At 33.3% G+C, this 22,590-nt stretch overlaps 4 protein-coding genes across 4 annotated transcripts; 1 reads left to right on the plus strand and 3 right to left on the minus strand.

Moving 5' to 3' along the window:
• Positions 1-145: 145 nt before the first annotated feature.
• On the minus strand, positions 146-2,155 carry LOC114755861 (uncharacterized). The gene is made up of 6 exons (XM_028944748.1): positions 2,132-2,155; positions 1,696-1,762; positions 1,450-1,565; positions 1,280-1,355; positions 602-748; positions 146-465 (listed from the first exon to the last, which is right to left on the minus strand). Exons 1-6 carry the CDS (start codon positions 2,153-2,155, stop codon positions 146-148), a joined length of 750 nt encoding a protein of 249 aa, XP_028800581.1.
• Positions 2,156-5,511: 3,356 nt separating this feature from the next.
• On the plus strand, positions 5,512-6,753 carry LOC114755860 (universal stress protein PHOS32). Its single transcript, XM_028944747.1, has 4 exons — positions 5,512-5,726; positions 5,832-5,941; positions 6,097-6,215; positions 6,480-6,753. Exons 1-4 carry the CDS (start codon positions 5,552-5,554, stop codon positions 6,574-6,576), a joined length of 501 nt encoding a protein of 166 aa, XP_028800580.1. The 5' UTR covers positions 5,512-5,551; the 3' UTR covers positions 6,577-6,753.
• Positions 6,754-7,193: 440 nt separating this feature from the next.
• On the minus strand, positions 7,194-12,685 carry LOC114755857 (uncharacterized). The gene is made up of 13 exons (XM_028944743.1): positions 12,640-12,685; positions 11,960-12,481; positions 11,165-11,367; positions 10,874-11,071; positions 10,310-10,381; positions 10,034-10,129; positions 9,725-9,804; positions 9,519-9,600; positions 9,150-9,360; positions 8,837-9,030; positions 8,538-8,643; positions 8,368-8,457; positions 7,194-8,268 (listed from the first exon to the last, which is right to left on the minus strand). Exons 1-13 carry the CDS (start codon positions 12,683-12,685, stop codon positions 7,535-7,537), a joined length of 2,634 nt encoding a protein of 877 aa, XP_028800576.1. The 3' UTR covers positions 7,194-7,534.
• Positions 12,686-15,394: 2,709 nt separating this feature from the next.
• Positions 15,395-21,316, minus strand: LOC114755858 (uncharacterized). Its single transcript, XM_028944744.1, has 13 exons — positions 21,136-21,316; positions 20,494-21,027; positions 20,045-20,247; positions 19,746-19,943; positions 19,421-19,492; positions 18,383-18,478; positions 18,109-18,188; positions 17,879-17,960; positions 17,535-17,745; positions 17,236-17,429; positions 16,824-16,929; positions 16,459-16,548; positions 15,395-16,353 (listed from the first exon to the last, which is right to left on the minus strand). Exons 1-13 carry the CDS (start codon positions 21,185-21,187, stop codon positions 15,620-15,622), a joined length of 2,652 nt encoding a protein of 883 aa, XP_028800577.1. The 5' UTR covers positions 21,188-21,316; the 3' UTR covers positions 15,395-15,619.
• Positions 21,317-22,590: the final 1,274 nt, after the last annotated feature.

Raw genomic sequence — 22,590 nt, forward strand, 5'->3', positions numbered from 1 at the left:
CCGACTCTCCCACTCTCTTTTATTTATTATTTATATTCAGTTTATTTTCAGAAATTTAGGCGTGCCCTTCAAGTCAGTGTACGGTTATATATTTGCTGCAATATTCATCAATAAAGGAACGCAAATTCATCCACCAACACTCACTTCATCCCTCGGTTCTAACAACGGTGATAGATCCTGTACCCTGTGTGTGAATCCTAGTAAGAGCCACCACTGCTTTTCCTGAAATCCCAAAACCACGATCAGAATCGCATGGAACACGCACTCGATCTCTCACTGGATGCGGAATCGGCTTCGCTGGGCTCATTCGCATCTGCTGATTTATGTCTTCAAGCACTGTTTCTCCATTTGCCCCTCCTCGCTTCACCATCTCGAACGGGTAAGCAATTCGCTTCTTCTGACCCTCTGGAATCCATAACACATCAAAACCAAACTGCAAAATGAACCATTGCACTTCGAAAGAAGCTGTGTGGAAGGATAAAAAGTGAACCATTGTACTTCGAAAGAAGCTGTGTGGAAGAAAAAAGTTAAAGAAGCAGAGAGTTAATGACTGAGTTAGTCATGTCCCTTTTGTGTTTGAAGAAAAGTGTGTGTGTAATACTTGAAACTGAAGTATCGTTTTCGTCTGATTGTATAGATGCCTTTCTCTTCTCAGGATTATCTTCCTGTGTTGAAGCTGCATGCGTGTCTTGTGGTGATGATGATTGGCTCCCAGTGCTGAATTTTTCATTGTCTGGAATGGTGTAATCTGCAGGTGGGACTGAGGTATGTAATTATCAGTTACTGACTGCGATAGTACCAAAAGCAACGGTAGTGGGCAGTGTACTGTCATTATGCTTGCAACCCGAATGAGTAACATACTGATGGGTTAATATTCAAATGCTTGGTTGAAAACTTACTTCGAATAATAGACTCTACTGCTAGGACAAATCTTACTTAAGTATTTTAGGCAGTTTTTGATTTTATCTACGATTTTGTTTAATAAAATATAACGGGTGAACGGTTTTTATTACTCAGCATTAACATCCTCCTGTTGACTCAACAAAAATCCACTTGTCATGCTTTTATTAAAAATCCCGATGACAAATGCCAAAAAAAATTGCGTCTAACTTTTATCTGATTAATAAGCTTAATGGCTACAAAAATCCTGCCCATCACCTGGAGCACAGGATCAGAGAATAGGAAGGAATAGGATAATAAACATTGAGATGGAGTTAGAGAAGGTGTGCATGCATTGGCCAAAAGAAAAACAAAAGAAGAGAAATGGAGCATGGCTTACCATCAACCAGGCGTTGGGTTCTTGTGGAAGAACATGGTGGAAATATATCTATCTGGTCTGCCAGACAATGGGTTTCCTGTCATAGATGAAAACATAATTAGAGTTTCAAGAACTTGACAACTAGTGATTGTTGAAGGGAACATGAAACGTGTCTATAATTATAAATTGACCTTTTGATCCTGAGACAGAGAGTACAATGGTAAATTTTGTTGCTTGTACCAAAAACTCCAGCCTGCAATAACATCTTCAAGGTACCCAGTAGATCTATCAGATGAAAACCAGGACTCTGTTTCAGCAACAAGATAAAGAGAGGGAAAAAACAGTAAAATGTCAGCTAGTGGTATGCAGGCAAACAAGTTAAAGCTAGAAAAGTAGAAATCAAAGAGGAAGGGGAACTGAAAACATAACGTATGTACCAAGAGATGTATCTGAACTAGTGACTCCAATTCCAAGTCCATGGAGGCAAGAGAGTGAGAACACAAGCTGTGTTGGGTATGAATTATGACATAGAAGAAAGCCCTTTTTATATGTAGGGTTGAAGACTCACTTATGAACAAGTAGCTATTTTTATCTGTTTCACTTTATGGCTTAAGGAATATGCTGCAATGGACCCTTCTAAAATCCTGATGTTACCTACCTACCTAATTGACATTAATTAAAGCGTTCATTATTGATTATGCAATGTGAGTAGAAGTTGATTTAAATTTTTGTCTAGGTGCACTGGGGAAGGTTTTTTATTCTTTCGGGAAATGAAAACAGGCTCGTTTGTTCTCTTCTCAAAACATGCATTATTATCCGGAGGGATGCTAGTACAAGACAAGAATGACATGATTAGGTTAAAGGATATCTCACTCTGATGGTCTCTGTGAGACTCATGTCTCTTTGTCTGTGTCTCTATTTGATCGCAGAGAGAAAGAGAAAGCTACAGCAAGAAAGACAGGGGTCTTGTTTTATCTTTGATTTTTCTTTTTCTCCTTTTTTGTTTTAAGCATTTCATGGATATAAAACATTTGGGACATTTTATCTTTATAAAACCAGAAAGAAGTTTAAGCCAGAAGGCAATTATTGTTTGCAATTGGCTACATGATGTTGAATATAATCATAACAACTAACGAAAGTGGACAGTAGATGGTTATTCTAAATTTAAATAAGCTTTTCTTTTTCTTTATATATTTTTCTTCCATGGTAAATATTCAAAGCATGAATATCTTTTCCTCATGGGTTATATTTCATTTTCTATGATACTTTTCTTTATGCTCTTGTCCTCTGCTAGACAAGGACAAAAGGAGAAGATACCCAGTACTTTAACTTTTCTAGCTCATCATACTTCAACCTTGATTTCTGTGAGCTTCCTTTACCGTTTTGTTTGTTTTACCCATTAAATTAGTAGCTACGCTAGTAAGAAAAAGTAAAAACCATTGTCTTTCCTGATGACCTATCTCACACAATGAATATCTTTGCTTATGAAGGAATTAAGTTTGAGCTAACATGAATAGTCTCTTGGCATCAACTTGACTCTGACGACAATGACAAATGGAAACCCAAAAAACAAAAGTAGAATAAGTAGCTGAGGGAGTTAATATCAATTTAAAACTTTGGCAGACTCTACATCAATGAACAAAGAAGCACTAATTGTTGTTTGATTGGCTATTATTCTCTTTCCTTCTTTTACTTTTAATTTTGCCTCTTTAATAATTAGAAAATAATGTGAATAAATGTTGCCAAATATTTCAGCCACCCTATGATTACTTTGTTACTTCAGCCTTGCCTATATGATAGACATAAAGCCAGAAATTTTGTCCTAAACATGCTCCCCCCCCCCCTCCCGGGGGGGGTGAATTTTCTCTGTAGAACGACTCGAAGCATATTAAGCTTTTTTCTCAGACAGCATCTGAGTTTAAACATTTTCAATGAAATAAAATACAGAATGAAAATAACTTTCAATTGTTGACATTAAAGAAACGATTGTAAAAATTAGAAATTAAATTAAAATTTAACACAAATGGAGTGCTTCTTTGTTTCTGTCTAAATCACGTGGTTTCCTGTTTGTGGCAGAAGGAGGACTTGGTCCATGAAGCATCATATACTCTGTGTCTCTATTATACAGCACTAACGTGAAGCCACGGAAGGGAAGCAGTGCTTGTGAAGTACCACCATGGAGTTTGTTGTTCATGAAGCTGTCAGAAACAATTATCTATCTCTGAAAGTAAAGTAGAAATTAAAAAGAGAAAATCCCAATTACAAGAGCCTTTCTGCTTTTTTTTTTTTTTTTTATTTGACTGAACACTAGAAAACCAGACCCTACAAATATTTGCTATCATTTACATAGACGAAGGGTTTATGTCGTTTTTTTGGGGTTAATTTTACGTAAACTAAGCAAAATTACGGCTGGCATGTTTTTTTTGTTTTGTTTTTAGCAGATCAAAAACATAAATTACAATAGGCTTGCTTTAACATCGCAAGCTTTGAAGGAAGAAGGAATGTGCATTAGGGATTAAAAGGAAAGAAAACGAGTCCAATATAATAAGCCAAAAAGTAACAAAAGAATCCAAAAATGAATTTCATGGGAATATAATGCGTCTTTATGAGGGACAGGTCCATATTCACTTTGTCCAAAAAAATCTTGCAATGTAACACACTTGAAAAATGTAATATGATTTTATTTAATTTGAAACCCTTCCTATTATATATCCAAGGCTGGAGCCTTATAAGTTACCGCCTCCGGTCTTAATATAAGACCCTGTCTGATTTTTATTTTAGTCCTAAATATAAGACCACAATCTACTTTGTCTTTCATATTTATACATTTTTTTCCAAAGTAGCCTTTCTAAAAATGATAGTTCTAGTCAATACACTTGATTAGTAAGGATATTTTAAGAAAAACAACACCTATTTAGGACAAATAACTAACTTAACTTACTTTCTTAATCTCCTCAAATTAATCAACTGGCTCTTATAATTAGGACCGGAGGTATTATAACATAACTCATGGTACGGAAAAACATACGTTAGTTCAATTGATTAAGGACTTATTTAGGATGGTAATTGGAGTGTTTAAAAGTAACTTTTCAATTATAATTTACATTGTACGAAATAAGTATGGGAGAAAAATTCTTTCTTTTAATTTTTGAAGTGTTCTTGACTTCCATGAACGTACTTATAATGAGTAGCTAGTAAATTGTTTCTTATAAATATGAACAGAGGGAGAATAATATATAGTTCATGAAAAAGAACTGCAAAAAGAAATTATGCTCACCTGAGTTTTTCAGTTAGTTTTGGTCTTAAACACTACCTTATAAAGCATTTTATAATCTAATTAATAATATTCTTAATCTACCTCAAAATTGAATCATAATTTTGCAGTATAATCTCAACTTCTGTTAACGTGATTGGCAAGACATTCAACTTAGATTAACGCGATCAGTAAGAACTTTCACACAAGTTTTACAAGTAGGACTCTTATAAATATAATTTAAACAACTAGTTAATTATGAAATCAATTTTTAACCATCATATATTAAAAAACTCAATTTATATGAGGGTCTACATCGTATTCTCAGCATTTTGACAGATATTAATTTTTTTAATCATTGGTATCTTTGTGCGTAGCAAGTAGTTATTATTTTATATGACGTATTTTTTCTTGGGTACAAAACTAGAATCCTCTTTGATCATGAGCATCTCTTGACAGGTATAGGCATTAGCTAGTTTATTATCTGTGGATTTCTACGTTAGAAAGTTGTTGTTTAGCTGTATCGCATCAGCCGAATAGTTCGCAGTTGTCTGCTCAAAGTTCCCTGTTTCCTGTTCCCACCATGTTTAACAGTTAAGAGCTTGTTCATATTAACAGCGGTAAAAATGACTTTTATATCAGTGAATTTTTGCAAACTGAAATTGAGAAAAAAATGTCTTGTATACACACACACACATGTATATATAGAGAGGGGGAGAGAGAATTTAAAACCCCCTCCCCCACAAGGGAGCCGATTAAGCGACAAGTTCTTTGACACCGTTCCAAACATGCACTCACTCTTATCTTTAAGGAATAAAATTGACTATACACAGCTCATCATATTCCACAAAAATTCTCTTTTTTTCCACTATTCTTTATCCATCTTTTCAACTGCATAGCACCAAAATATTCTCCGACCCAGAGGATTTCGAAACCAGCCGCAAAGTCGCCAAACAACTCAATACAGAATAAACATAAAAGCAAATAAATACCATTATAAAAGAAACACAAGACCTGGGAACTTGTTAAGATCAGCATCGATGGCAAAGACACGTACCGTTGGTGTAGCTGTGGACTTCTCTCCGACCAGCAAATCAGCCCTCAAATGGGCTCTCCATAATCTCACCGACAAAGGGGATCGCCTCATCCTCATCAACGTTCAGCCTTCCCACTCTGATCACACTAGGAAAGACCTTTTCCACGACACTGGTTCACGTATATACGTCTCTCTTGTCCATTCATGCTTATATATAACTTCAGTTCAGGTTTTTTGATATATAAATATACAAGTATGTATGTATGTATGCATGGGTCTTGCAGCTTTGGTGCCTTTGGAGGAACTGAGAGAGACCAACTTGGTGAAGCAATATGGGATTCCTAGGGACCCGGAAGTGATGGCTATCCTTGACACTGGCTCAAAAACCAGAGGGGTATATATCTGTGTGTAGATTTTGTTTGTTTGCTTATTATTGCTTGCTGTGTTATTCGGCAATTTTATTTCTCTCGTATGAATTGAAAGGTTATTTAATAGTTTATGAATTATGAAGAAGCGGTATTGGTGTGTGCTTGTGAATATGTGTAACAGGCAAAGGTAGAGGCAAAGGTATATTGGGGGGATCCAAAAGAGAAGCTGTGCAAAGCTGTTAATCAGCTACAACTTGACTCTTTGGTCGTTGGAAGTAGGGGTTTTGGTCCCATCAAAAGGCAACACACTTTCTTCTCTCTTTATATTTTAAATTATAGTACTACCTACCTCCACTCTTTATTATAAGAATTAGTTGAATCATTGGATTTAGTTTTAAATATAAAATCTCAATTTATTTTGTTTTTTATATTTATCATTTTTTCAAAACTAATAACTTATCACATTTGTTATAATTAACTAATTTATTTGACTTAATAATCTATTCAAATTAGTTAAATAGTTTTCATACCAAAGATTGAAATTATTGATGATGATGATGATAGGGTGTTGCTAGGGAGTGTAAGCAATCATGTGGTGAGAAATGCTTCTTGCCCCGTTACAGTCATCAAGGGAAGCCCATCTGCCAAGTGTAGCCGTTGAAACTTCTATTTAGAATATCATTCTAATTTTTGCCACTCTCGTTGTGACTAATAGTGTTTGTTAAATAATGTTTCCTTTCTTTATATATATGTATGTATAAATGGTGTGAGTCTTAGCGTGTAAATATTTCTTATTTATATATTTATAATGCCAGATTGTCGCTGTTTTTACATGTTATATTGCTTCCACTCTAACTAAGACCAACACAGCTTAGGGCCAATTTGAATCCTTCAATCTGATGAATAAATTTCAACATTCATAATCTGTGGGTACTATAATTTGTTATAGATTTGATTACATATATACGCTTTACAACAATAAATATACAACTTCTACTGAAAGAGAGATTGAAAACTAAAAACCATACCTAATTTCAATATGATGAGTCATCTTAGGGATTTCAGGTTGAATCTATTTCTTCTTTCAGTCACTGGATGATTAGAAATTAAATGGAGGAGCACTTGTCCTCAGAGTTATTTACACTGAACCCAACTTGTTCAGTTCCTTCTCCTCCAAGTTAGAGGAGACATAAGAGAATGGGTTCCATGTCTCTTATATATATATATATATATATATATATATATATATATCATTAAAACTAGTAGGAAAAGTGATCAAAATCATTGATTAATCAAAACCCTGTTTTGGTATTAGAAAACCAGAGGTAACTTTGGCAATTTTTTTCTTAATATTAATCCACAAGCCTATAGAGGATGAACAATACAAAGATGTCTTCAAAAATTCTAACTTTCAGAACAAATTAAATATGATACAAATTATAGGGATTATTAGATCAATTTTCCCCATATATTCATTAATTCATTTAATTATTCTTTACATTGTATCATCATAATTCATATCATTTGAGATATTTCAATCCCCCTCTTCATGGAATATAACCATATCCAATTTCTAATCATCTCCCTATCTCTTGAGAGGAGGAAAAATAAAACCTATATCAATTTTGAATGTTAAAATAAACTGTATAAGTTTCATCTCTGAAGGAGTATAACGGCTCCAAGACAAAATTCCTCTTTTCCCCTTTAGCCACAAAACTGATGGGATCATACTGGCTTAATCCTTCTGTAAGTATAAAGCTTGCGGCTCGATTGAAGTTAACATCTGAACCAGACTTGCATCTTAGCTTGACGCTTGCACCAGAATCAGTACTGCACATGAAACAACCTTTATTGCTTTTGGCTTCTAAGGATATAGTTTCATTTTGTCCGTCTAATCCTGCTACCATATTGAAAACACTTGAGACCCCACCATTAGAAGAATCTGTAATCACAAGACTATTTTCTACTCCTTGGTGCATCAAGAGCTTTCCAGGGAGATCATATGGCTCCAACATTATTGATTTACCAATAGCATCTCTCACTGTTGAAAATTGTGAGATTAGTTCACTTGGAATAAGTCTAAACGTCACGTGAGGGGTTGATTCGTTGCCAGGTCCAGGTAAATTTTGCATTATGAGAGATTGATTTGAGTTTGTTAGAGCAAAAGTTGAGCTTGAAATGACTTGGGAAAAAGTTGCCAGTTGACTATTGTAACTCGTAAGGATTGGAGTAATCCAGTTAGCAATAGATGTATTTGACCCAATTTTAATATCCCAATCACCAGAGGTATGGCCAACAAGAAGATAAGGACCATAAAGGATTGCTTGAACAGAAGCATATTCTGGTCTGTCATCTGATCAATCGAATACAATTCAAAATACAATATCAATAATAAGAAATTTTTTTTCCTCTTTGTATGAAACGAAAGTGAAAAGTACAAATAGATTTCTACCTTTTATAGCTTCTGTTCTAATAGTAACAGGAAATTGAAGGGTTAGCTTGTCATTGGCACTCCATTTTCTTGTGATTGACAAAAAGTTTCCTATATGTCCACAAAATAAAATTTACTTTCAAATCTTAGCCTTGCCAATGCATTAGTTGAAGTTGGAAAGAGTAAAATACCAGGAGAAGGTAGAGATAAAGTCTGATCATTTAATAAAGCTTTGGCATTGTCTAAATGTGTCCATGTTGGTATTCTTAAATTCAACGTAGAGGAAGATCCAATTCCCTGCAAAAGTGTATATTTTGAGTTTTAGATATTAAAATTGTAGCACTTTTCCTATTTCCCCCCTTAAAAATGATAGAACTACTAGTGAAAAGTGGATGAGAACAAAACAAGCCAAACTTCAACCAAATTAGGCATCATGATGATGCTCAGTCTAAAATAGTTAAAGATGAATATCAGGTAATGTTGTAAGTACCATTGCAGGAGAGAATGTGATAGTGACTCTTAAGTAAGGATCCCATGAAGTAGTAGGAGCCACAGTCTGATTAAGCATGAGACCCCCAGACTTCCAATTGAAAGAGCTTGATATGTATTGGATTATGTAAAGAGTTGGGTTTCCTTCTTGTTCAAAATAAATTGAATCCCCTAACTTTGAAAATGATTCAATACCTAAAGAATACCCAAAAAAAAAAGTGGATATCATAAGAGCATGGAAGTTTGAGTTATCAAAGGATATATTATGATCCCATACAATGTAAGAGATTACATAAGCACAACATTTGAATTACCAGTTCCATAACAACACCAAAAAGAGTCAAATTTTGTTCCCCAACTATGTCCAGTTTTAGCCTTTGAAACCCCAGGGCCAAGAGGGAGCATATAAATCATCACTCCAGGATCCGTGCCTCTTTGAATACTTAGCACACCATTTGTTAAGGCGCGTTCATAATAATCTGCATATGTTACTTCCTTGGTCCATCTAAATAAGTACCTTGAAACCTAAGAAATCACTAACTCTGTTAATTTTTCATTGTTGATACAATAAAATTACTATACAACAACTTATAATATGAGCTTTAAAATTTTTCCCTAAATATACTTTCTTCCTTATAAGTATTCCATCAAAAACAATGAAAATGATAGATGATTAATAATACCTTCAACATGTTATAAGTTGAGCATGATTCTTCAGTTTCTACTGTTTTCAGGATGTTATCTGCTATTCTTTTTGGATCATTCCTACACAAAGAAGACATCAGCAACTAACTGCTATAACAAGAAGGAACACAACAATTGCTACTCAAGAATCATTTGAGTTTCATATGGGAAAAATGAAAATTAATTAATTATTAGGCCACATTACCACCACTCTGAAACTGAAGTCCCTCCAGTTGCATAACTGTGAGACGAGTTAATGAGGTCCATGAAGAATGTTCCAATTTCCTATGAAAAAGCAAAAAAATCAATGGAGCTAGTTAGAAACTAAGTATTGAGTTTGAATGTTTATTATCTTCACATATTTCACAAGGCATTACTGAAAATAATCATATTACATAATTGAGAAGAAAACATAAAAATGAAACTCTATAAATAATATAAATAAAAATATCTAAATTAAGGGTAACAAATAGTAAATAAACATGATATAATATATAAACAAGTAGAAATTTACCTTATAAAGTGGATCACCGGTGACTTCATATCGTATTTGAGATCCAACAACAATTGGTATATGTGTATTAGCATGCAAGTTTGCAATGTCATCAGCCTACATGGGGAAAAATCGAAAATTTAAAACTCTTGGCTTTGTAAGAAAAGTAAATAGGGAATTAGGTGTTTAGGTCTTGTAATGGCTTTACAATTTTGTAAGTTACAATAATATAGGTTCATTAATATAGTTTAAATTAACATAAAATATATAATATATTAATAATAAAAAAATTATTACCTGGACAGCAAGCAGTCCTAAAAAGCATGGCTTATCAAAAAGGTGAGCCAACAATAGATGCTTTGGATCTCTCTGCATAGGTTAACAAGATAGATACAATTTCATATTTGAATGTAAGAGCAAGTATTGGGTGTTGAGTTATAATTATGAACTTTTGTCTTATCGAACTTATATTTATATCTAGGGTTTTTCTTAAGTCCAACTCTATCAAGTTTCACCTAGGCATGATGCTTGGTGAAAGAATTACAAAATGCCATAGGCTAGAAAAATCAACTTAGGGCATGGCCAGACCCAAGATGACTTAATAAGTTATATCAAAAAGTGTGTGTGTGGGTGTGTGTGTGTGAAAACCATTGTATAAGAAAATTAATATAGTTACCAGAAAAGCAATTATCCCACTGTTATGCTATATAAATTGTAAAGAATATCATTCATTCCTCTAACTTCCTCATTCAATGATTACCCAAGATGACTCAATAAGTTATATCAACAAAGTGTGTGTGTGTGTGTGAAAACCATTGTATAAGAAAATTAATATCGTTACTAGAAAAGAAATTATCCTACCGTTATGCTATATAAATTGTAAAGGATATCATTCATTCCTCCAACTTCCTCGTTCAATGATTGATAATGTCTGTTTATAGTGTACTTTGTGATTACATTCTGCACACGGTTGTAAAAGTACTCAACCATCCATATTAGCATTTTTAGAGCTTGAGGGTCTCCAGCTATAGTGTGTTGGTCTAACAAGCCAGCCATAATCTGTCAAAATTGACTAATTAGATTCAATCCCACAAAATATCCCCCCACTAGTATATAATTGTATAATCATAAACAAGTTCACTATTAACGTACCTTGTGAATAGTGTAATAGGGAGCCCACACATACTGAAGTTCTTCAAAACGATCAAAGAATTCAGATGGAAATGCGGAAAGATATCCTGTACCAAATTTTTGCTGACAAGCTGAAAGACCAACAACAAGAGCTGACATTTTCTCTTTCAGAGTATCATTATGTGTGCTAGCCCACATTCGAGCCGATGCACTCAAGTAGTGCCCTTCAAAATGTGAAAGATCAAGCAATTATATACTATTATTGAAAAATAAATTGCAAACAAAATCAGTCTGTGATAGATCCTCCTAGCTACTCTACTTCATTAGATTTTGATAAAAAATTTAGAGCTAGCATCATTTTTTGTTCTTGAAGTTTGACTTTATTTTAGTTTTAATCCCTAAAATTTGAAATTATTGGTTTTGGTCCTAACAATATAACCGCATTTTAGTCTGTTTAAAGATTTTTAATCCCTGGAATAGTATTTTTGGTTCCTAAAATAAGATTTTAAGGACCAAAGTCATTGGTTATAAATTTTTGAGACTAAAATCAAAATAAAATCAAATTTTAGGGACCAAAAATGGCATTGACGCAAAAATGTATAACTGAACATTACATTGGAATGTAAAACCTTAAAACATTATGTAATGAGGTTTTTCACTTATTTATATCTCTTCTTCAACCTAATAGTTATGAATGTAACTCACACCTCAACCTTAAAAAAAAGGATTCATGAAGAGATATGAGTAACACTAAATGGTTAAGACTAGATTTAGATGTAGTGAAATGAGTTAAGATGATGAATGAAAGAAACTCACCAACAAAATGGCCTCGAAGCTCCAATTCGGGGCTTTCCCAACCTCCATAAGGATTTCCAAGAGTGGGCAAACCAGCTGTTTTTCTGAAGTTCCACAACATGCTATCAACATCTAATAGTAAAAGATACTCCAAATTTGTGAGCTGTGCTCGAGCATGGATTGATCCCGGAAGCAATCTCACATCATGTAGTGACACCTCTTTAAGAAGACCTTGAGGTGCGTTCCATTGACCCTTATTCTTAATTTGTCTATACATCATTGCCCAATCATGCTCATCTTTTTCTTCAATCAATAACTTTCTAGGTAGCAAAGTTTGCCAGACAGAGTCATCTGTTGGAGTAAGATGATAATGTGACATAACCTCTGCCTTCCATGTCTGGTTTTTAGATGTTAATAATTGGGCACGCATGGTATGAGATTGGGTAATAGTGTTGGTGCATTCTTTAAGACTAGAGACAGCAAAAGGACACAACACCAGCACAATGATCGCATAGAGGAAAGTGATAGGAAGAACAAAGGGGCCTAAAAAGAATTCAAATATGATCAATGATCAGTGACTTATTCTTGTTATTTTCTGTTTGAGAAGTGAACATTCGTATGACTAATCTAAATAAAATAGATAAGGCTATTGAAATGAGAATTTTGAAGAAATTAATGAATAAGAAAGTAAGAGAAATAACCTAAAGAAGTTGCAGGCCTGCTGAAAGTCTGAACAAATAGATACATCTGATCCTGCATTAAAATTCAAATTCCCAATACCAATGACAAATAATTGTTTTTTTTTTTAGAAAGAGAAGAGAAAGAAAAAGAATGAAAATGCACTTGAGATGGAAGAGAACAGGGGAGAGGAGAATGGGAAGAGAAGTGATAAAAGATGCAAGTGAGAACGGGGTATATATACATAGTAAAAAAGGATAAAGAGAAAAAAATGGAGGGAGGAGAATGAAGCTAAACAGAAAAAGGATAAATTTTAAACAAAATAGAAAGGTCCAGGTAATGGACTTATGAACATGATACAAATGCCATTGCTTCTCCTTTTTTTTGGCATTGCTGACTTGTCCCCAACCGAATTAAAGAAGCACTTTTCAACAATGAGATATATCAAAATTTAGGTATTTACTTGTTGTGTCTTAACCTAATGTTAGCCTTATCTATATCGCCAAAATCAAGCTTACACAAAAGTTAACATGATTATGATACGAGAGTCTATTAATGGGCGTAAAATTCAGAAAGAAAAACTCCATTAATGTGTGTGTGTAGACACAAGGCTGATGAGGTATGTGATTGGGAGCCTAGGCCAAAAGACAAGGGAAGATTATATTGAAGGTAATGGCAATGCATGAGAATGTTGAGACTAAAATACACTAAGCCCAAACAATTAAAAGAAGAGGTAAAATAAAAAAAATGAGAGGGGAAATATGGGAAGGGTGGAGAACATTAGAAGTCCTCTATAATATGACTGGACAAGAAGTTTGAGGAGTAAAATATTGTGATAATTAAATAATATAAACGATTTATTTGCATGGATAAATCTAAGCATATTCCTGTAAAAAATTAACATTGTCAAGACAATCTAAACAGGGAGAGCTCTTTTTTCCGTTTTTTTTTTTTTTGTGGTTTTAACCCAAAGGATAGCTCTTTTATACACACACGACTTTATTTTTGCTCACTGAACGACTATATTCCCCAGTTAGCCGTCTATATTCAGATTCCACGCTAAAACAATAATTTGGGAAAGATTAGCTTATTCATTTGATACGTATTATTTTTGGACATGAGTACTTTTTTAATATTGCCAACTCGCATAGGCATGCGGAGGATGGATCAAGGCTACAACGTTTTTAGGCAACGGAGACAATTACCCAAATAAAACCGCCCGTAAATATGGGCCACACATATATGTATGTATGTAAAAAGTGATTATTTTTATATTATTTATTCTGGTGTGTGTGTGTATAAAAAGAATGCGTAGATCTCGAATTAATATATTTACTCCATGAAATTTTCAGAAGGTTTAATATAATATCTGTTCTCTCAAATTTGCATAAATTTTAGTTTTAGTCTCTCGAGTTTCAAACAATAGGTTTTAGTCCATCAAAAAGACAAAATGATCCAAATTTTTATTAAATTATAGAAACTAATATTTTAAATAGAAAAAAATTTGAGAGACCAAAATCAAAATAGGAACAAAGTTAATGAGCCAAAAATAGTATTAACACGTTTTGAGAATGTGAATTTAGTTCTAGTTTTTATTGAGTTAATATTATTTTTAATCCTTAAAATTTGACCTGATTTTGATTTAGGTCGTTGAGACCTTGTTTTAGGCACCAAAAATATTTAAGTGGGTCAAAATAAAATCAAATTTTAAAGATCAAATTCAAAGTAAAGTTAAATTTCAATGACCAAAATCATTTTTTTAATTTTTAGGAATCAAAACTAAAATAATGTCAAATTTGTATTAACTCTTTTTTATTTGAAATTCTAAACTTCATAACTTTAGATGAATATCAACATAAAAAAATAAAGACATTAAGATAAATATCAACAAAAAATGTTAAAACATTACAGGTATTCAACTATATAAAAATTTAATTCTTTTTAGATATTTGCATTACCTATAAATTATTATTGACAGTGTAATGGTTACTATTGTTAAAAAAAGTTTTAAAAATAAAATTACTTAAATCTCTCTAAAATTAACAATGTTATAAGATCATACTACCTCCGATCGTTAATGTAAGAGCTAGTTGATTAATTTGAGTAGATTAAAACAATTAGTTTAGTTAGTTATTTGTAATAAATAAATGTTTTTTTTACAAAATATCCTTGTTAATTAAGTGTATTGGCTAGAACTATTATTATTATAAGGACTACCTTGAGAAAAATGAATAAATATGAAAGGCAAAGTGAATTAGGGTCTTATATTCAGGACCAAAATAAAAGTCAAATGAATTTTTATATTTAGGATTGGAGGTAATATTAGATTAATTAGCTAATTATTTATTGAGAGCGAAAACTTAGATAATCTTATTATTAAATTTGATAAACTTTGCATCTTAAAAAGTTAGGAAAATGATATGAAAATAAATCTCCATACACTAGGCCTCCAGTAATTTTTGCCTAGTGTCCCAAAATTTCTTGACATGACCCGAAGATTGATTTGTTGGTAATAAATAGTACAAGGATGAACTGCATAAATATTAGCAGATTTAGAAGTATTTAAAATTCTTAAACAAAAAGACTAATATGATGGTTGATATAAACTATAGGAACTAAGATTATTTATATAAACATACCCAAAAAAAAAAAATACTCCTCCCTACACTGCAATGAGCAGTATCGGCAAAAAACTAATATGGGGACTAATATTAATTTTCCCTAAACATACCAAGAATAGGGATGTCTTTAAAATTCATAAACAACAAGGACCGTATAAAAGCTGATAAAAACTAATATGGGGACTAATATTAATTTTCCCTATATATATATATTCATTTATTTTTTCATGTACATTGCATCATCATCATTCATGCCATTTGAGATGCATGTTTCAGTACACTCGCTCATCATTTGAATGAAAAGAGAACTTTCCAATGATGTACCATATACACTTCCCAATCATTTCTGTAGCTCTCAAGAGGATGGAAAAGGAAATCTATATCAAGCTTGAATGTTAAAGTAAACACTATAAGTTTCATCTCTAAAGGAATATAATGGCTCCAAAACAAAATTTCTCCTTGCCCCTTTAGCCACAAAACTGATAGGATTATATTGGCTTATTCCTTGTGTTGCTATAAAGCTTGCAGCTTGGTTGAAATTAACATCAGAACCAGAACTGCAAATTAGCTTCACGCTTGCACCAGAACCGGAACTAGATACAAAGCAACCTTTATTGCTTTTGGACTCTAAGGAAATGGTTCCATTTTTCCCATCCAATCCTGCAACCACATTGAAAACACTTGAGACCCCGCCATTGGAAGAATCTGCAATCACAAGACCTTTTTCTGCTCCTTGGTGCATTAAGAGTTTTCCAGGAAGATCATAGGGTTCCAACATTACTGATGTATCAATGGCATCTCTCACTGTTGAAAACTTGGAGTTTGATTGACTTGAAATAAGTCTGAAGGTAGCATAAGGGGCTGATTCTGTGCCAGGTTCAGGAAATTCTTGCATTATAAGAGATTGATTTGAGTTTGTTAAAGCCAAAGTTGAGTTTGAAACAACTTGGGAAAGAGTTGCTAGTTGACTGTTGTAAGTAGCTGGGATTGGAGTAATCCAATTTGCATTAGATGAGTCTGATCCAACTTTAATGTCCGAATCACCAGTGGTATGGCCAACAAGAAGATATGGACCATAAAGAATTGCTTGAAGACTAGCATATTCTGATCTGTCATCTAAATTGAATTCAATCCAAAACACAATATCAGTTATGAGATTAATTTTTCCTTTTTCTTGTGTTCAGTGGAAGTGGCTAGCATAGATGACGGATTTTTTCATACCTACAATAGCCTCTGTTCTGATTGTAAGCGGAATCTGAAGGGTTAACTTGTCATTGCTACCCCATTTTCTTGTGATTGACAAAAAATTTCCTACACGGGCAAAAAAGGAGGTGAGTTTGCTCTGTTCTATGCTGATAAGAACTTCCTCTTAGAATACAAAAGGTAGTTGCATTTTGGTTCCCAAATTTAAATTGAATCCTATTCTTTTTCGCTTTTGCTTTCTCTAAGATAGAAAAAACATCAGAATAACATGTGATGTTGGACATAAGAGGGATAAAAATGTGTTAAAAACTAATGGCGAGACCAAATGATTATTACATAAATAAGGTGAAATCCATAGTTTTCAAAGGAAACGAGTTAAATACCAGGAGATGGAAGAGATAAAGTCTGATCATTCAGTACAGCCTTGGCGCTGTCTGAAACTGTCCATGTTGGTATCCTGAAGTTTAGTGTAGAGGAAGAGCCAGCTCCCTGAACAAAGTGAATATTTCAATCTATTAACCATAATCATTTAGATAATTCTCTTAGGGATTAGAATAAATTCAAGGCATTGAATTGTTTCAAGTTCAGATGTCTATTTAGGCATCACATAAAGAGCCCATCTTCTACTGCAATAGTCACCATCATGTAACAGTTCTAAATAAATCTCTGCATCACCGTTTGAAATGTTCAATCTCCATCATTAAAGGACAAAAAGGAAGAGGTTGAAATTCTAATGAACTAAGTTTCATGCAAAAGCAAGTATCTTTCGTAACATTAAAATCTGTAAGTAAATACCTCAGTAGGAGAAAATGTGAAGGTAACTCTTATGTAAGGATCCCATGAAGTAGTAGGAGCCACAGTTTGATTAAGCATGAAACCCCCAGACTTCCAATTAAAAGAACTTGATATGTATTGGATTATGTAAAGTGTTGGGTTCCCTTCTTGTTCAAAATAAATAGAATCCCCCAACTTTGAGAATGATTCAATTCCTAAAGATGACACAAAAAGAAAAGAGAGTAGAGAATATAAGCATATAATATAGTTTGACATAATTTGAATTATTTGATGGAGAAAAGTAGGAAGCATATGTATACCGGTTCCATAACAACACCAAAAAGAATCAAATTTATTTCCCCAACTATGTCCAGTTTTAGCCTTTGAAACCCCAGGGCCAAGAGGGAGCATATAAATCATCACTCCAGGATCCGTGCCTCTTTGAATACTTAGCACACCATTTGTTAAGGCACGCTCATAATAATCTGCATATGTTACTTCCTTGGTCCATCTAAATAGATGTCTTGAAACCTAAGAAATTAAGTCCGGTAAATTTGTCTTATTGCTGATATAATGAAGACAGTTTGCAGCAATTTATGGCACAAAACTAAGGATCGGGAAAAAGAAACAACTAGCTAATAAAAGGATAGATGGCTGGCTTTACCTTCAACATATTATAAGTTGTGCATGATTCTTCAGTTTCTGTTGTTTTCAAAATATTATCTGCCATTCTCTTTGGATCACTCCTTTAAAAAAAAAAAAAACAGAAATTAATCAATGAGTAATTGCTATAACAAGAAGGAATAGAACCCTTGTTAGTCAATGGACCATTTATTTGAAGTCCATATGGGAAAAATAAAATGGAAGTAAAAATAATTAATCAAGTCATATTACCAAAACTCTGCAACTGATGTTCCTCCAGTTACATAGCTATGAGAAGAATTAATAATGTCCATAAAGAATGTTCCAATTTCCTAACATAAAAGAAATTATTAAAGCATGAACAATCGAGCTAGTTAGAAACTTGAATCTTTGCAAAATAGAATGCATAAAGTTATTCGGTCTTGAATGTTTGTCACCTTTAAGTCTGCTCATAAATAATTATGAGGAAGGCATTCAAATTAAATTTTATAAATAATATATATATATCTCTATGTGCAGAGGTTACCTTATAAAGCGGATCACCAGTAACCTCATACCGCATTTGAGATCCAACAACAATCGGTATATGTGTATTAGCATGCAATACCGAAATGTCATCAGCCTGCATAGAAAAAATGAAGATTTTTTAAAACTCTTGGGCTTTGCAAGAAAATAATTATATCTAACATTATATAGAAAAGATATGGTAATAAATCATCAGTAGGATGACTGACAGCTAATATTTAAGGTTTTATTTTTCAATTTATTATGCATTTTAGGGGTATATTTGAAAAGATTGGAGGTTTAATTCCAAAAATGCCCCTGAAAAATTGAAAAATTACTTGAACCCTGTTAATTTAGTTCAGTCCTCATTAAAAATAGTTAACTGTATTTAATTAAGGGGATATTTGAAAATATTGGAATTTGTTTTGGGACACACTATCTACCTGCATTAATTTGTGTGAGTTAATTAAAAATGAATAAACAGAGGAAATAAGATATTGTAGACCCAGTTAAATATGTATCTAAACTAGAATATGATTATGCCACTGCCAAAGTTGAAATCCAATTATGAACATTTCATACAAATGTGAGCTCGTTATTGCTAATGATGTTCACTTAAATGAATCTTTTTTTTTTTGGGGGGGGGGTGAAAGAGGAAATAATGATTGCCCTCATTTTACTCCCAATCCAATCTGCTTTTTTTCCCTTTCTTTGGACACCCCAATCTGCTTTTCATTTGAAGTGAAATTTGATTTAAGTGAGAAACTTGTTTTTCACGGAAATTTAGTTGACATTGCAACCGATTGGTACGTAGCATTTAATTCCAGTTCTGATCCCGAATAATTTAAGATGAAATAAATAAAAAAGACCATAATGATGTTAACATTCAACATCCAGAAAAATAAAATAATTAATTAATTAATGAGCAAGACAGCAACTTTTTGGAAGAAATTTCCAGGCAATGGCTTTTTAGGTACTGAAATGGAAATTAGTGATTTAGGGCCAAAAATATAGTTAAAAATCAGATAAAAACAATATAATAAATGAATGTAATCATTACCTTTACAGCAAGCAACCCTAAAAAACATGGCTTGTCAAAAAGATGAGCCAGCCATAGATGCTTTTGATCTCCCTACATAAGTTTGCAAGACATGTGCACTTAGAATTGAACGTATGAGCAACTTGAAACGACTCAAAATTATATTAAATAGCTCTTTGTATTAGTCTAAAATAAGTATTTTTGTGTTTTATGATACAAGACTCATCTCATATATTTATCTTGTATTTTGAAAAATCACTTCTTCATAACTAGTAAATGAAGCAAGTATAGAAATGACAAGTATTATTTGAACAAATTAATGAAGCAACAATACTAATTAACCTACCGTTATGCTATATAAATTGTAAAGGACATCATTCATTCCTCCAGTTTCTTCATTCAATGATTGGTAGTGTCTACTTATAGTGTATTTTGCGATCACATTCTGCACACGGTTGTAAAAGTACTCAGCCATCCACGTCACCATTTTCAAAGCACGAGGGTCTCCAGCTACAATATGTTGATCTAGTAGCCCAGCCATGATCTATCAAAGTCGATCAAGGAAATTAAGCCCCACAATATTCACTTGATGGTACAGTTATTATATACTTACATACTCAAGAACAAAGTTATGGATTAATGTACCTTGTGAATGGTGTAATAGGGAGCCCACACATATTGAATTGCTTCAAAGCGATCAAAAAATTCAGATGGAAATGCTGAGAGATATCCTGTTCCAATTTTCTGTTGGCAAGCTGAAAGACCACCAACGATGGCTGACATTTTCCCCTTCAAAGCATCATTATGTGTGCTAGCCCACATTCTAGCCGATGCACTCAAGTAATGGCCTTCAAAATGTTAAAAACAACTAATTAATTAATATGAGAAAACATGTAACTTTATGTTATGACATTTTCACTCATTGCTTAATGGAATTTAATGTCGGATCTGTTTTCACACAGTCTCACCTTTTAACCTCCAATAAAGTAAGCATTTATGAGGGGACATAAGTAATATGGTACAATTAAAGACAATAACTAAATAGAAATAATGAAACAAACATCTAAGATAATGAATGAATGAAAGCAACTCACCAACAAAATGGCCCCTAAGCTCCATTTCAGGACTTTCCCAACCTCCGTAAGGCGTGCCAGGAGTAGGCAAGCCAGCTGTATTCCTAAAACTCCATAGCAAATTGTCAACATCCAACAGTAACAAATACTCCAAATTTGTGAGCTGTGCCCGATAATGGATCGAGTTTTGATCCAATCTCACATCATGTAGTGAAACTTCTTTGAGAATACCTTGAGGTGAGTTCGAGTTCAACAACCCTTGATTCTTAATCTGTTTGTACATCATTGCCCAATCATGCTCATTTTTTCCTCCTTTCAACAATTTTCTGGGCAGCAAAGTTTCCCAGACAGAGTCATCTGTCGGAGTGAGGTGATAGTGAGACATAACCTCAGCCTTCCATGTCTGGTTTTTGGATTTTGATAACTGGGCGCGCAAGGTATGAGATTGTGTGGGAGTGTTGGTACATTCCTTGAGACCAGTGACAGCAAAAGGACTCACAACCAGCACAACAACAATGGCATCCAGCAGAAAAGTGATGGGAATCATAAATGGGCCTGACATTAACAATCAGATTAAACAAACGACCAGTGACTCGTCTCTCTCTTTATCAGTTTGTTTGGTAAATAAAATAAGGATTTGAACATGAAAGGAAGAGGGATTACCTGAAGAAGCAGCAGGCCTGTGACTGTGAGCGTTCTTGACAGTTGAATACATCTGCTACTGCATAAGAACTCAGCTTCTCAAATGGTATTGAGATAGAAGAGAAAAGAAAAAACTTGTTTGGTTAGAAAGAAAGGAGAAGAGAAAACGCTGGGAGGTGGGTGAAACCGAGGAGAACAGAGGAGAGGAGAGAAGGGAGGGAGGACATGTGAGGGAGGAAGGTCGGGTATGGTGGGGTATATATAGAGAGAGAAAAAGACAGAGAAGAATGAGGGGGGAAAAAGAATCTCGTGAAAGGATGAGTAAGAGGAAGCAGGTAGGGGAAAATGGAGGGAAGAGAATGGAGATAAACAGAAAAACTTTTGAGACAGAGGTTCACGGATGAACGTTGAGACAAACACCACCGCCTCCTTTCTTTTCTTTGTTTGGGTATGGCTTACTCTTCCACTTCCACTTGCTGTCCTTCCGTTTCCAACTGCCCCTAAATTGAAAATTTAAAAAAAAAAAAACTAATTGGAAAAATCTCAACTTTAAGTGGCTTTTGCTTACATGAAATCTCATCTACATATAGATTTCTGTTCCATTCAATTGATATATGTCAGTTCAGTTATGTTAACCAGAATTATATATTTAATGTAAAAATTAATTTGGGTAGATCAATAATAAAGATAAATAAATTATTTAATTCTAATAAACGTGACATCTCCCTCAAATACCTCAATGAAGCATTCCTATATGTCAGTTTAAAAATTAGATATCTAAAAGATAAATTAATTGAAGCTTTATATTTAAAAATATATTTTTTCTGACTATTTCGTACATTTAGGACGAAGGGAGGATTAAATTATAAGTTTATAACCTAGTGGTATGGAGATAATTCACACATTTTTATTTAAAAAAAAAAAAACTGAGGTCTCTTTTAAACTGATTAAAATTCAGGCATGGCGCTTTTTTTTTTTTTTTTGTATTAGCTTGTGCTTAAATAAATCTCTCTTTGTGATATATGGAATTATGGATGGTCTATTTTGGTACAACAGGTAGTTCTTTTTTTTTTTTTTTTACCCCACAAAAGCAAATACTCCTCTATTCCTATTTATATGACTGAAAGAAAAGATTTTTTTTCTATTTATAAGGTATTGAGAAAAAAATTTTATATTAATATATAATTTTAGTTTCTTTTATTGTTGTATTGATTTTATTTACATGACGTGTAATGTATATTAAATAACAATAAAAATAAAAATTGTTGATTTTTAAATAAAAATTAATAAGCTTAAGAATTTTTTATCTATATAAAACATATTGAAAATAACTTATATACATGACAAGAGAGGGAAAAAAAAAAATTCCTTCTGTTTAAGTGCAACAACAACTAGGCGTAACATGTGAATGAGTGTAGCTGGGTTTTGTTTGTTGGGATGACATCAAAATTCATGCGCAATCCTTGTACGTTTTGC

Source organism: Neltuma alba, unplaced genomic scaffold (assembly GCF_004799145.2).
Source record: "Neltuma alba isolate B1F8T4 unplaced genomic scaffold, ASM479914v2 tig00010343_pilon, whole genome shotgun sequence".
NCBI classification, from domain to species: Eukaryota; Viridiplantae; Streptophyta; class Magnoliopsida; order Fabales; family Fabaceae; genus Neltuma; species Neltuma alba.